General features: G+C 40.0%; 1 protein-coding gene across 9 annotated transcripts in view; it reads right to left on the reverse strand.

Annotated features, from left to right (window-relative positions):
- CALD1 (caldesmon 1) overlaps positions 1-15,522 on the reverse strand; it is a 194,696-nt gene that overhangs the window by 85,526 nt on the left and 93,648 nt on the right. For 6 of the 9 annotated variants that reach the window (XM_074315350.1, XM_019750901.2, XM_019750894.2 and 3 more), the window contains exon 3: positions 6,072-6,183. In XM_074315350.1, coding sequence (XP_074171451.1) covers positions 6,072-6,142 — 71 coding nt within the window. In that variant the 5' untranslated portion in view covers positions 6,143-6,183. Of the gene's footprint in view, positions 1-6,071; positions 6,184-6,840; positions 7,041-15,522 lie in introns of those variants that run through there. The other 3 variants (XM_074315351.1, XM_074315349.1, XM_019750885.2) reach the window with 1 other exon arrangement.

The raw sequence follows: 15,522 nt of genomic DNA on the forward strand, positions 1-15,522 counted from the left end.
TTAAATCACGTAAAAAAGTTTCAGTGATAGAGTTCTGGGAGGTGACAACTTAGACCCAATGGATTTTTAAAAATTGTTTGTTTTTCTAGTGTAGTAAAAATATTTACTTTCAAGTGTCTAATCATCAGTATTTCAGAGGCCCATAAAAATGTATGAACGATGACAACAGCAAGAGTGTTTTCATTCCCTTTATTTATGTCTATGAGCCTCTGAATCTGATAACACAACTCTACAATAGGGGCCTTTCTTCTGCTCAGAAAGAGGAACCCACATTGGGTGTGGAAGGCATGAGCTGGGAATGTAATGAGTTCCTGTCTTGCAAAGTGAGAGAACTGCCTGTTGTGAAAGCAAGCCCAACACCGGGAAAAGTAGTAATGTCTGACTAAAGATCTCTTCGTGGATAAAACATCCCTGCGGGTTTCTCAGCAGATACACCAAAGCTCAAAAATCCTTTTGGCCAAATGTAAAAGAAGAGCTCGACTTGAATTGGCGCTAACTCTTCTAGCTGAGACAACGCAATCCTTCCTCGGACCTCGAGACCCATCGCACCCACCCAAAACTCCACTCAATAGCAAATTCCTGCTCTTCAGCTTCCTGCAGTTCTTGTATCCCCTGAGAAGCGTAGAAAGAAAATGTCCAGACTTTTATTTTGTTTTGTTTTATGGTAAATAGAAAATGGATCTGCAATTCTTTCTGTGTTGCCGAGAATCAAATGAGGTCATAGTAATAATCTATAGTGATTATTGAATCTATAGTTTATTGAATCCCACTCAATAAATAATAGTAATAATTCAATACATAACAATTATTTAATAAACATTAAATGATTAGTACTTTCATGTGTTATCTCTTTCTATCCCCACAAAACTCCTAAGAGGTAGATGGATACCATTATTTACCCCATTTTACAGATGAGGAAGCAAAAGGTTAGAAAGATTGATTAACTCGCAAGGTCATGAAGCTAGTAAGTGGCAGACCTGGGATTTAGCATCACAGCTGCCAATTGCCACCTACAGCCATGCCCTTAACTGCTAAGCTTTGCTGCCTCCCGCCATTATGCCTCTTGGTATTCCTTCAATTGTAGAGAACATATATATTCTATTCAGACATACCTACTGCTTGCTGGTCCTCTGATCAGCCCATTTTTGCCAGATACACCTAAAAGGTCTATCATTGCTTTGTACTTGTTGAATTCAGGAAGAGAGCTGGATTTGATCCCTTTGGAAATGTACCCTCTGCCCCTACCAGCAGTATGTTATTCCCCGAGGATACAAAAGCACGCACAGAGTGGATGGATCAGGTGTATGGATGGGAAGAGATATGAAAACAAGTGAATCACGCGTCGATGAAGATGATGGGAAAATACACTAACATGCACTGAGAAATACAGAGACAAAGTCAGAGAGGGACTGAAATAAAACACAGAAGCAGAAAGGAAAGCAAAATATACCTAATTTTTTCTTCCCATAAGACAGGTCAAGAATAATAAACAGCAAAACAAATTCTTCGTGTTTCTTTTTTCCACATTGGTCATCGATTCAAGAATATGTGTACAAATAGTATTATTTTGCCTCGAAACAATGCATTGAGGATTTTCACTGATTACCCGCTCAATGCATTCTGCCTACTGAAAGTTTTTTCTAACCCTTTTGGTCAAGTTACTAAGTTACTACTGTAAGTTACTACTGCATCTATGATAGGACCTCTGTGACTATTGGGACACGGCCTGGACTGGTGACCACTCAACCCTGTGGTTCAGGATAGTACCTTGCGTTTTATAGATATTCAATACATTTTTTTTGATGATGATGAAATGAACTACCTCGTACCAATCTGAAGACCTTATCTCAAGGACTAAGTGAGAAAGCCAAATGCAGGACAAGAACAGGGCTAGTAGCAAAAAGATGCACAGGCTAAGGGGCCGGACAAAGACTGGAAGGATGTTTCGATGAACGAGGTTTGCAGACTAGGTTCTGGAAAGCTAGATGATTTGAAATGGGCTGGACTACAAGCCTCAGAATGAGGTGTGGGCATAACCGTTTCATTTACTCGCCAGCATGAGGTGATGAGTAAATGCCAATCCCAAGCACATGAAAACCAGCATGGTACAAAGTGTATGATTCGCTCTCTTTAAATAACCTTTTAAAAGATTTATTTCTGAGGACTAAAATGTCTAAGAATCTGGCTTTTTTTATTCGTGGTTACAACATCTGGAAAGAGTACAAGCATGAACTTATTTATCATTGCAAAGTAGAACTGTACCTGCTAGTCAAACTCAATAACAACTAATTAAAATGACAGAGTACTTTTATTTGGAAAACCTTTGTGAATAACAGATGGAAAATCAACAGACTTTCTCCCCCCGCCCCCCACAGTCTCCAGAGGTGCAGCATACAAAGGGCATAAGCCATCTTTGATAAGTATCAATGAATATCAGGGTACATCTTGTGTTTGAAGACATAAAAGTGTTGTTTCTTGAACATCACTTGGTTTTATACAGGTTGGAAAGCATTAAGCGCACCCTTCCCAATTCTGTCATTTCATTGGTGTATCCTCAGGGCTCAGCACAGTAGATGCCCAATAAAAATTTGATGAATGAGAGAGTGAGTAAGGGAACCTATAGCTCTGAGCCTTGGGGCCACTCTATTTTTGCTAATGTACTCTGCCACCACCCCAGATCTCGGTTGAATTCTTTCTTTCTTTCCCTAAATCCAAAGGAAAGTTAGGTCTTCTCAAGTATAACGTGGAGGGTCATAGAATCACATTAAATAAAGTAATGTATAATCGTTATTTTAAAAAGTTAGACAATACCAAAAGCAAAAGGAAAGTAAAAATTATCACCAATCCCCCAAAGAAAACACTGACTCTTACTACAGATGGGGAAGCCAAGGTCTGAAGCTAAAGGAAGAGGGACTTGCCCAAGGTCTTAAATGCCCTTTATGTTCAGATTCAAACCACAATCTTAGGTGGTCCTTGGTTCCTGGTCCTGGCCATCTGTTTCCTGTACACACCCTGAACTTTCCCATCAAAGTTGGCTGGCCCATAAGGTCTGACCTTCACTCTACTCATAAATAATCAGATTTTACAAAATCCTAAAGCTTAATCATGAATTGACTTATCGGACCCCAGAAAAATAGAACTGGAAAGGTCACCTAGAAACACGAAAGGGTAGACTTAGTATAAAAATAAGGAACTACTTAAGTACATCTCTCAAAGAAGAAAGAAAGAAAATAAATCCGGTGGAATATAATACCTCAAAAGAATTAATACAGACAGAAATGTAAGTTAAACAAGGTTTCGGATACATTTATATACATTTATTTTAGGTTATGAAGGGTAACTAACTAAGCTTCACTGAGTATGTTCCTTTTAAGATTGACCTTATCTCAAGGACTCAGGAAGACAGGAAGACATATCCTTTCACATAAACAAACAAACAAACAACCTGGAAGGAACGAACCATACAGCCAGCTGTGTTGAAAATTCTTAGGCAAAATCCTGGTTCTAAAGAAACCTGGTCTATTCACTCTAATTACAGTATGGCTCTACCCACAGCAAGTCAGTTCTACCATGCCTCTCATATCACATTGATTCCCTTCTCCTTATCACATAGAAAGCAAAGAAGCTCAAGGTACTGATCTAGCCTGATGCCCGATTTCCTGTCCTCATTTCCCGAGTCCCTTTAGCCCCAATTCTATTAGGCCCCCACATTCTAGTCTGGTCTGTTTTCTACTCCAGCTGTACTTTGGTTTCCTAGCTTACCATGAGAGACGTAAAGGCAGAAACCATGTCTATTTATATCTCGTCACTGTTATGTTTGTCCCTAACACAGACATTGAAACTTGGTTGATGCTTAATAAATATTTGCTGGGTAAAGATATTTTTGTGGACTTTCAGGAGAATCTGAGCCAAATAACACATCACTGGAAAGAATTAGAGGTATGCTGCACTGGGCCTGGACACTACCTACATGGTTTCGATGTCCACTGAACACTAGTACCCCCAGAACTCTCCCTGGTTCTTCCTACCGCCTTGATTTTTTGGTCTTTGATGGTTTCCATTATGTCTTTATGACAGTTCACTGTCTCTACACTTGTTTTCTTGGCACTATCACTATTACCATCTTCAGCTTTTGTAATACTACTGCCATACTGAGTGTGCCCAAACTTATTTCTTTAATAATAATTTCTCTCCCTTTCTGAACAAAGGTGGAAAATTTCTGTCTCCAAACGCCTGGTGGAAATCTCCATTTGGATGTGGTTTCCATCTGAAATTAAACACCCCCTCCCATGCTCACTCGAGAATGGAACCCATGCTAGTTTCCCTACTTGGGACAATGCAGGGACCTTCTTTCCATCTCCTCAGACTTACATTCTTTGGAATTGTCTTTGAGTTTCTCCCTCTCCTGAAAAGTTGGCTAATTCTCTCTATATAAACACGCTCATATTTGATCTTGATTTCTATATTTGCTGCCTTGATTTGGGCCCTCATTACTAACTCTTCCAGTGCTGATATCTCCACACTTTAGTCCACTGTAGATAACTTTCCCCAACATGTTTTCAGCACATATAGCTCCCCTGCTAAGTCTACTGCGCTTGATGTGAAATAGAAACACCCAAGAGGTACACGTCCAACTTATTGTTCCCCACGCCCTCAACACATTTCTTGCACCAGGATTCTTATTTTCACCTCTGGGCTTCTGCCCTCACCTACATGGCTCCCTTTTTTCTCTCCATCACTCTATCCTTACTTCCTTCATGGCTTACCACTTCCAAGGAGTTTTTCCTGGCTAGCTTCATCACAGGATAATGACTGCCTTTCCTGCTCTTGGAGTTAATGTTTCGTTCTGGCTATATTGCTATGTGGCTTCTTACTTGTTTAGCTAATGATAATGGCTAAAAAATGAAATGAAATGAAAAACAAAATAGTAACAATTACCATTTATGGAAACTTACGATGTGCCAGCTACTGATCTGGATTATTTATGAAGTTCAATAATCTTCACAACAACCACACAAACTATGTAGATAGGATGCCTGTTTTACAAATAAGGCAACTGTGCCTTAGACAGAAGTCACTTGCTCACGGCCACACATAGCTCATAAATGACAGAGCTGGGATTTGAACCCACAGAGCCCGGGCACCACCCATGGTGCCATGCATGTTTGTGCATAGACATTCCGTGAATGGCAGCTTACTCTGACCAAGTTAATCAAAGGCAGTAATTTTACCTTCTTCTTTTGCGTTCTCCATACAAATAAGTACAGCCTATAGCCCAATGTCCTTTCTTCTGAGAGGTGTCACTTTCCAGTTTTCTCCTGCAGCATTGCTAAGGGATTACCTACCTTGCTACCACCTTTTCATTTGTGCACCGGAATTACTATGAGGCAACATTGATTTGATTTTAAAAGAGTTGTTTAACAGCTTCCTTCCAGTGAATGCCTATGCTGCTTTCTCGAAAGAACATCTGATTTAATCCCCATTAAATGTCACTGTCATTTGCTCTGAGGCCTAAAATGGTAAAATACATATTTATGCCCTGTGCTTTATATGTCATTGCTTTATTTCCCCAATCTGCCCCTGAATCACCACAACAGAGACCTCCCACAACAAAAAACTTCGAACTAGACTCAGAACCTCCACAGTAACATACTCCACCGGCTATTAACCCAGAATATATGGATTACGGGATTTGTATGCTTTCCTAATAAGAACAAAAATTTGTCCCAAGATCCATCTGGGACTTATTGCCTTTACTTTTTTAGGCTAAAGACTCCCCTATTTCCTAAATGGCTTCAAATAGTCAATATTTGCCATTTTAATGTCATTTTCATATAACTGCTTTTTAAACTTTTATCCACACAAAGCCTCTGTCATTTAAGAATTCCAACATGAAAGGCACCGAATAAACGCAACTATTTGACTGCGGTTTTGTTTTTTTTTAAGGTGGGATTTAGAGGCCTGATGGGAAAATTTTCCCTAACGACTTTTGCAAAAACAGTTGATCTTTGAGACGTGACACCAGCCTTGTTCATAACAGAATACAAACACGTTTCCACTTAGATCCCTACCTTTCTGCTTCTAGGCGCATCTCTTCCCTCTTTTGCCTCCTGAGTTCTCTGCGACGTTCAAAATCATCCATGGTGTGGTTTCAGGTTTACGGAGACCAGAAGATGTCTGGATCTACAGGGGAGAAGAAAGACGCAATATCACTGATGAGTCAGAGTTACATCTCCCACCATTTCTTCATGCCCTCATTTTTTCTTTCCTCTTCCAAACAACACCTTAGAAGACTGGTGAAGCAGCCCAGGAATCAATTTCTGACTCCCAAGCTGAGTCCTGTGTGTGTTAAATTCAGTCTCACTCATGAAATTATCAGAGATGAATAAGTAAGATCCCAGCATTACAGTTAAAAAAAAAAATAAAGACCTCAGGAGACAGAGAAGTTTTGTAGACTTGAAATATTGGTGGGCTCACTTAAGAGCTACCGAAAGGTTTTGTTCTTTGTAACTTGCTGAACCATAGACAAAAGTTATGAAAAAGTGAACAAAGAAAGAGGAAAAGAAAACAAGAGTGGAAAAAAAAAGTGGCAAGAAAAGGAATATGTAGGAACTAAGAGAAAAGTAAAAGTAAGAGAAATAAAATAATACAAGTATCCAGGCATAATTTGCATCTTCGGAAAGAATATTAATACCAGAAGAGTAATAAAGACCGATGCAATAGTACCATGAATAAGCCTAATGCAGCAGCATTTTTAAAAGCGGTTATGTTATGATCAAGCTGTTTTCAGAGCTTAAAAGTCCCGGTTCATTGTAACCCAACCATTTTATCCTTTCCTACCTCCTTCGTGATGGTTTTTAATCCCAGAAAGATCTTCCCTTTCCAGCTTTTCAACTGAGGAGCCGGCTTCCCCTGTGTTTCTGTGCCATGGAGTCAAGTATTCCAGAATTCCCCTGCAGCCCCCAAACCCAAAATGACTAGCAGAAAAGGGGAAGCGGGCTCTTTTTGTCCTTGCTTTGTTTACAGAGCTGTCAGTGGTTAGTTAAACTCGGCCTGGAATCTGGCATTTAAGGCCTGGTTGAAGATTGTTTCCTGTGTGGAGCGGGGGGGCCTCCATTTCCTCTGGAATCCTAGACTCTGCTGCACTCAGATCACAAAAAAATATTTTCCAGCCCTTTCTGTGCACATGAGACGAGCCATTTGCTCTGCGTAAGAAAATAAGGAGCCGTGTAAAACCTAAAGCCATCCCCAAGTGCATCTTTGTTTGAGGGAGCAAAAAGCAAAACTTAGGTTTTGAAGCCAAGTTCAGGACCCTTCCTAAATAAATGGTCAGATTCTTTTATTTTCAAGCATTTTCTCCTTTAAAAAACCCACACAAACAAAGATAAAACCTCAGCCAACCAAAGCAAAACTATACTATGTTTGATTTTTTCCCCCCATTTCTTCTCCCCCAGGATATTATTTATACTGCTTATACATTTTTTTTTAGAATTTCAAATTTTGGTGTTTATTTGGGGTTTTTAAATTTGAAGGTATTTTTCTCTTTTATTCTTCCCAAGAGGATTTTCAAGACTTTGCTAGTTGTGAAGAAAAGAATCCGTTTTCCTTTAAAAAAAAAAAAAAATTATTTCATCAACCATAAAGAAATTTCTCTTTTCTGATCTCATCATAGTTATCAGAATGGAAAACAAGTGAGTTGAGGGTCCCCTGAGAGGCCGTCTGGGGGTCCCTCTCTCTGGGGGGTGAGGGGGTAAAGGAACTCCTGTTCTGAGCTCATTACAGGATGTGTGGGATCTGGGTTACTTGAATGTGGGGTGCAGCAAGAGTAAACTCTTCTCTTTCCTTTCTTCAATCAAGTCTTTTGGTGTATATAAACCACTGTTCAAATAACTATAGCAACAGTAAACAGAAACGGGAGAAAGAAGTCTGTCTGTAAACAAACAATTTCACCCTTCTTAATCGATCCAAGTAGCTGGAAGGGCATGCGCTGAGCCTCGGGGGCCTCTCCTCCCTCATGTAAACTAAGCAGTCACCCTGGGTCCTTGTTAGCCACAGGGGGTCCAGCTTCTCAGCCTCTACCTCTGGTGGAGGTGCTAACGAGCAGTGAAAGAAATATTCCCACACAGGCAGGCGGGCAGGTGGGCGGGCGGACAGGGCGGAAGATGCACTAGGTTGGCAGAGCCCAGCAGCATCTTTGAGTACTCACAGGGAAGCGAAACTGCCTCACATCGCATGGTCATTTTGGCTAGCCAGCCTCCCTGGCTCACTACCCACACAAATTCTTTTTCTCCTGCCCATTCTATCCTCCCAATCCTCACCTTTTATTACTTACTTAGGCACTTTTCTTTCTTTCCCAACCATAGAAAAACTCTATATCTATCCAGGTATTTCCTCATTTGCACGCTAATTCTGTAAGGGGGAGGGGGGAACTAACTTTGGGGGCAGGGGGAGAGAGAGAGAAGGAGGGGGTGGGGAGGAGAGAGAGAGAGAGAGAGAGAGAGAGAGAGAGAGAGAGATGCATCTACATAGACAAGTGCCTTTCTGGGTTACGCTTTGTGGACATGTGGTGGGTCTATCTGAGGTAGAGGAGGAAGCACATTTGTGTACCATGTGGTAGGATTCTCTGTTGGTGGGTGTGTGTCTGTGAAAATGGCTCTTGGTTGATCTCACACCAGGATGGGGCTGAAGACCTTCCTTAATCCTCACAGCCTTACTTCACAGAGCTTCCCTGAGCTTCTCTGGGACTGTTCCTATGTCAGGGGAGCCATGTCTGGGTAGAAGTGAAGTGATTTCCCCACCACTTTTGGGAGCAGTAGCTTCCATGTGCCTAGCTAGTGATCTCTTATTTCCTCCCCTACCCTCAGTCAATGCTGAATTCCTTCCAGCAACATTGGTTAGGAACAAACTCTCAACCAATGAAGTGATGAAATATCAAGGCAGAGAGATTCTGTAAACCGTGGCGCTCTACTCATGAATGGACAGAGTAGCCGGGAAGAGAAATGCTGGCTAAGGGAGCTATGTCCCAATGACTGTGACAGATGGCTTCTTGAAACGTTTATGCTGGGGGCGGTGGGGAGGTGGTTGGGAATTGTAGTCACGCTATTGAAAGAACTCTGATGTGAGTCCTCTTGTAAAGGGTAAAAAATACTTTACAAAGGCAGACGAATCATTACCTACCAATGTGTCTGCATTTTCAATATGGGTTCTAAAAAACTGAATTTTCTTAAAACAGAGCACACCTATGCTGTCGTAATTAAGCAATAAGTCAGTGTTACAGATTTCAAATCATTTTTCCATCTTGCCTTTCCTTTTGGTAATAACACTGTAAGCACTCAGGATTACGGGAGGAGCCATGTAGATAAAGCGAAGTACTATCAACCTTCAAATCTTCATAAACTGAACGGGTGGTGGAAAGTCGTTGGGATTTGGGGGCAGTACTAATATTGGTCTTGGAATACATCAAGAATAAAACCTGTTGTGTTAGGGGTTTTGAATAAGTTAATGCAACTTTCAAAAGTAACTAACATTTATGGACTATGTACTATAGCCTGGGTCTCTTTTTATTTAAACATTTTGTTTGTTCGTTTTAATAGATTTTATTTCTCAGAGTAGTTTTAGGTTTAAAAGAAAATTGAACAGAAAGTACAGAGTTCCCATATACTCCCTCTCCTTCCCCCCTGCCCACAGCTTCTTTTCTGTTTGCATTGAATTGTGTATTCCTCGCCAAACATATGCTGAAGTCCTAACTTCCAGTACCTCAGAATGTGTCCTTATTTGGAAATAGGGTCTTTACACATGAAGTCAAGTTCAGATGAGTTTATTAAGATGGGCTCTAACCCAATATGACTGGTATCTTTATAAAAAGGGGACCTCTGGACATGTAGACACACAAAAAAGGAAGATAGATAATGTGAAGACATAGAGAGAATGACTTGAGAAGATGGAGGGCAAGGAACACCTGAGGCTACCAGAAGCTGGGAGAAGGGCATGGAGTAAATCTTTTCCTAGGGTCTTCAAATGGAGCATGTCTCTGCTGACACGTTGATTTTGGACTGCTAGCTTCCAGAACCATGAGACAATATGTGTCCCTTGTTCTAAGCCACCCAGTGTGTGTGGTGCTTTGTCTCAGCAGTCCTAGCAATCTACCACAGCCTACTATCAACATGTTTCAGGAGTGTGGTACATTTGCTACAATTGATGAACCAATATTGATGTGATTATTAACTGAAGTCCATAGATGACATTAGGTTTCACACTTTGTGTTGGACAGTTCTATAGGTTTTTCCAAATGCATAGTTTCATGCATTCATCAGTATAGTATCAGAATAGTTTCACTGCCCTAAACAGTTCCTATTCTCCATCTCTTCTTCCTTCCCTACTTCCCACTCCAACCCTTGGCAACCATTGATCTTTTCACTGTTTCTATGTCTGCCTTTTCGAGAATGTCATATGGTTGGAATCATACAGTACGTAGCCTTTTCATACTGGCTTCTTTCACTTAGCAATATGTATTTAAATTTCCTCCATGTCTTTTCGTGGCTTGATAGGTTGCTGAACCATGTAAAAATATGTAATCTTATTTTATCTATATAGTAAACCAGTGAGGTAGCTATTATAACCCCTATGTACAGAATTCAATGTATGTGCTCTTAACTATTATAATATTCTTGGACTAATCCACTCTTTGCCTTTAGGAATTGTTTTTCACTTCAGGAAATACATAAGAGTCTTCCAGTGAAGTTTTGAGGAGACTATTACCAGTGATCTCTGGTTTAATTCATTGGATCATAATTCAGGTATGAAATGATTTTAAAAATTATCCGTGCCACTTCAGTTTCAAACCCGTTTGGTTTAAATCATAAAATTGTCATATCTCACAGATCTCAATTAAATTAAACCTTGCAAATATTTATTAAGCCCTTACTATTTTATTGCTACTTCTTTGTAAGAGTCATAAACTAGGATGGTCATATCCTGGATTGCATCATTGCATACTTTTCTTTGAGATGCTAGAGTTTCTTCTCTTGCGTTGTACCTTCCTCAATACATGCCTTCCACCTCTCACTCACTATACCCCATCCCCAACATAACTATTTCTCTGTTTTTGCAAGGAAGCCTAGTCGTTTTACACTCATAACCATTATTAGACAGATGCTTTCTGGCTAGTCAACATGATGTACCCATTGTAAATTTCATGGTCCAACTACTTCAATAAAGCCCCACAAAAATGTTTATACCATCAATATTCCACGAATATTTATTGAGCACCTACTATGTGTCGGATTCTGTTCTAGACACTGGGGATACAACAGTGAACAAGACTGAACAGGCCCCTACCTTTTTGGAACTCATATTTCAGACTTCCTTGCTTCTTTAAACTTCTACCGGGCCTATTAAACCTATCTTTAGCCTTGGATCACACTCATTATCTGCTTTCTGGTTTTCGTTCTTGAGATTCAGGGCTTTGTGGGAGAAAGTCAGGACTATGTTTTGTCTCCCCTAAAGGTTTGTGTTAATTTCAGTTGTGTCATCAGTGTAATTCAAGTCATGATTCTCTTTATCCTACACATATTGGGTGATTCCTGGGTGTATCATACTCCAGCAGATTCCCCACCTCTGCTCTTCAAATTATCTTTACTCACCTCAATCCTTCAACTGCCCTGCTCTACCAATCCTTGGCAAACAGTGACCTGGATTCAGACTTAGGAGATCTGGACTGCCCCTCGCTGAGCTTTTCTTCTCTGTTAAATGAGATGGTTGGACAAGATGATGTCCACGGCTTTATTCTACTCCGTGTGATATTATGGTCCTATACCTGCTCCAGCAAAGATGGATGCATTACCCATGACACATCCATGTCTCCTCCTCTCCAGGTATAAATGTTTTGATATCTAAATGCACTGTCTTCTAAATTCCTGATTTAGAAAGCATTAACCTGGGGTGACTGGTTGGCTCAGTTGGTTAGAGCGCAGCGCTCATAACACCAAGGTCACCGGTTTGATTCCCACATGGGCCAGTGAGCTGCGCCCTCCACAACTAGTTTGAAAACAATGACTTGTCTTGGAGCTGATGGATCCTGGAAAAACACACTGTTCCCCAATACTCCCCAATTAAAAAGAAAAAGAAAAAGAAAAAGAAAAAGAAAAAGAAAAAGAAAAAGAAAAAGAAAAAGAAAAAGAAAAAGAAAGAAAGAAAGAGTTAACCTGCTTTTAAGAAGATCATCCTCCCATGGCATCCTAGATAAAAATATTTTACTGCCTCTCAAATGTGTCATATAATTTTGTACTTTGGCACTTTTATTAATACCATTCCATCCATTGGAACACGTTCCCTAGTATCTTCACGGTCCATATTCTATTAGGTCATGAATTTCTGGCTCAAATTTCATTCTCTTCATGATTGTCTTTCCTGAGGGCTCTAGCTTGGAAGTATATCTCCCTCCTTGAACATCTATCATTCATTTGGTAATTAATAATGTACTGACTTGCCACAGCTCATCATTTGTTCTAACTAGTATTTAAATATTTACTAATATTTTGTTTCCCACATGCCTTTGTTCTTAAGGCCACTTATGAATCGTCTTCTAAAAAAATCTCTTCACTATTGGGACATAGTAGGCACTCAGGAATTGCAGCTGATTCAAACCATGGGATTTTTACTCTAGATTTTACCATTCTGCTTTTGGAAGATGTAATTCAAGCTGACTCGTCTCTGTATTTTACGGACTGATCAGTGTTTACAAAGAGAATTAAAGACCTTTGTAATAGACTATATATGAATCTCAAAAGTATATAAACCCACACCACAGTAGTTACACAGTAAATCTGGTAGTGTTTTCTTTCTGACTGTAGAAAATGAACTTTTGTCCTTTAAAAAAAAAATCAATTTATCAACCTGTTTTGCTCTTTTCTGAACTGAATGGTTCATTTGGGACTCAAAAACCAAATAAACACATGGATTTTAACATACAGCCTGAACTTAACTTTAGCTCAACCTTCATCATCTTGTTCCAAAAATCTGTGCTACTTAAAAAAAGACATGCAATCGTCAAGGCACATTTGTCAAGACCAGCAATGTAGAAATAAGAGTGAATGGCATCAATCTGAGGAACTCTGCCTTCTCAAGTTGTTTCTTTTCTCTTATCAGTGGAATCCAGGACGCCAAGCTAAGAACACTACTAAGAGCTAACAGGGTATGTCCTCTTTTTTCTCTCCTTCCCTGCTTAGTCTTTTATCATTATTTTGTCTCTGTTTGTATTTCTCCATTTGCAAAACAGGGGAACTGACAGCTTTCATGGCACTAAAACCAATGTCGTGCTCTCTCTTCTACCTTAGGAGCAATGGACATGTTAGGGCATTTTAGATTTGTGAAATGATGGTGTTTATATACCAGAGGTGCCAAAAAAAATGTATACAAGTGGACACCTGGGTCAACGTTGCTCAAGCAGTAGTTCGCTGTAATCAAAAGTGTCTGGACACTGATGGTAACCACTTGGAACACGTCTTGTAATTGCAGAAGTCAAACGTGACTTGTATTCATCTTTTGTTATCAGTATATATTGAGTGTTACAATTTTAATACAGTTTTCTTTTCTTAAAATGTGTATACACTTTTTTGGCACCCTCTGTATATTGACTTCAACACTTGGGAAGACAACACATTTAAGAATTTTAGTCGCATCTTAAGATGTTATCACAAATACTACCCCCTTATTTGGAGCACTTTTATATTGCTCAAAACTCTATGTTGATCACTGTTTGATCCTCCCAAATAAGAAAAGTAGATTTATCTCCATCTAAAGAAAGCAGACTGAGACACACAGAACTTTGGAATTACCTCCTTAACCACAGCCAATCGGTGGAAAACCAGGATTGGTACTTAGACTTACACACCTCTAAACCAATCTGGAAGGTTTTCCTAGAAGAGGGAGGAGACGTGAACATTTGGAACACAATTCCTTCTGAGCCCTTTGCAAGCGTTAACAATACCTTTCCTTGGCAAACTTGAGGAGAATTAGACTGAAAAACCCAGGTTAATACCAAATCAGAACAGGCATGTGGCCACTGCTGTTCTCTTGGCCCCTAGAGGAAAGGTATAGCTGTGAACCCTAAGGCAAAAAGGAAATTTTTCACTAATGTGTACGTGTGAGGGAAAAAAATGCATAGCTTTATTAAAAAAAAGAAGAAGAGAAAAAGGAATAATGTGCTTTCTAAATGTATGCCTGATAACAGAGGATAGTTTTGATATGGTGAGGTTCAGGTCCTGGCCCCAACAGAATGATCTGACAATGGGTTGGGCTGCTGAGAAAGTGTGAACTATTATTATTGGAAACAGTCAGGTAGAGAAGAAATGGCCGTCTGTTTAGGGCTGTCGTGAAAGATATTTTTAAGATCCGAAGGCTGTGCTTTCTCTTCGATAGCCATTAGTCTCACGAGGCAATTTCAATTCAAATTGATTGAAATGAAATAAAATGAGAAATTCAGTTCCTGAGCTTCATTAGCCCATTTCAAGTGCTCTGTACTCACATGTGTCTACTAGCTTCCATAGAAAACAGTACAGAGAGCATCTACATCATCGCAGAAAGTTCTGTTGGACAGCCCTGCTATAAGGCCTTCTAACTCCTGATACAAAATGATCGTTCAAGGTGAAGTAATGTTACGTAGTTCAGAGACATGAAGGTGTGTAAGACACGGTATCTGTCTTCAAAGACCTTACAATCTCATAGAAAAGATGGGAAAAAATGTGAGGTGTGGTACAGGTCAGCATCTCAAAGCATGGGCGTGTTCTTGTAGCTCCCTCATTAGTCACCTCTCTGTTGTCCGCGGAGGGTCTTTTGGGTCGGCCAGTCTCGCTGGGACTGGGCACTTGCTACTGAGAAAGTGAAATGTTCAGCAAGTGCAAAATAAGCTGAGACCCTGTCTGAAGAGGGAGCACACTTCAAATTGCATAACAAGGCCTAAGAGTGGTTTATTTGGAAGAAAAGATCAGAGGCCCAGGTCTTTATCAATGATAAACATGGCACAGAGATCATCATATTTTACATAATAGTAGTTTTACTTGTGCACGATCCTCTGGCCTTTCTGGTCCACTCAGCTATAAAAATATCAGCAACCCTGCTCTTTGTGATTGCGTTTTCAACTAGCACTTCCAGTTTAGTTGGTGATCGAAAGCTAGATCCTGCTCTTTCGCCAGCTATCTTGTTAATACAAGGTGAGAGAATTTAGATGGCAGGAGGCAAATCCATGTACACTGTTGGAAACAATTCAAAGGTATGTCCCAGAGGTACTTTGTAAAAGGCAACATTTTTGTCCATGAAAGACTTGCTATCATTGACTAGGGACTTATTCCCAGTGACTTTTTTTCAATTTCTATTCATCGTGATCATCAAGTGCATTTATTGTGCCCTGGAATTATGAAGCCAATTAGAGACTATCTTCTAGGAGGTGATAATCTCAGATGAAAAGGTTTGAAACCAAACCAAGGGACGTTATCCATTATGCCTCTTGGACATAATAGATGCATA

The sequence above is a fragment of the Rhinolophus sinicus genome, linkage group LG11 (assembly GCF_036562045.2).
Source record: "Rhinolophus sinicus isolate RSC01 linkage group LG11, ASM3656204v1, whole genome shotgun sequence".
In the NCBI taxonomy this organism is placed as follows: domain Eukaryota; kingdom Metazoa; phylum Chordata; class Mammalia; order Chiroptera; family Rhinolophidae; genus Rhinolophus; species Rhinolophus sinicus.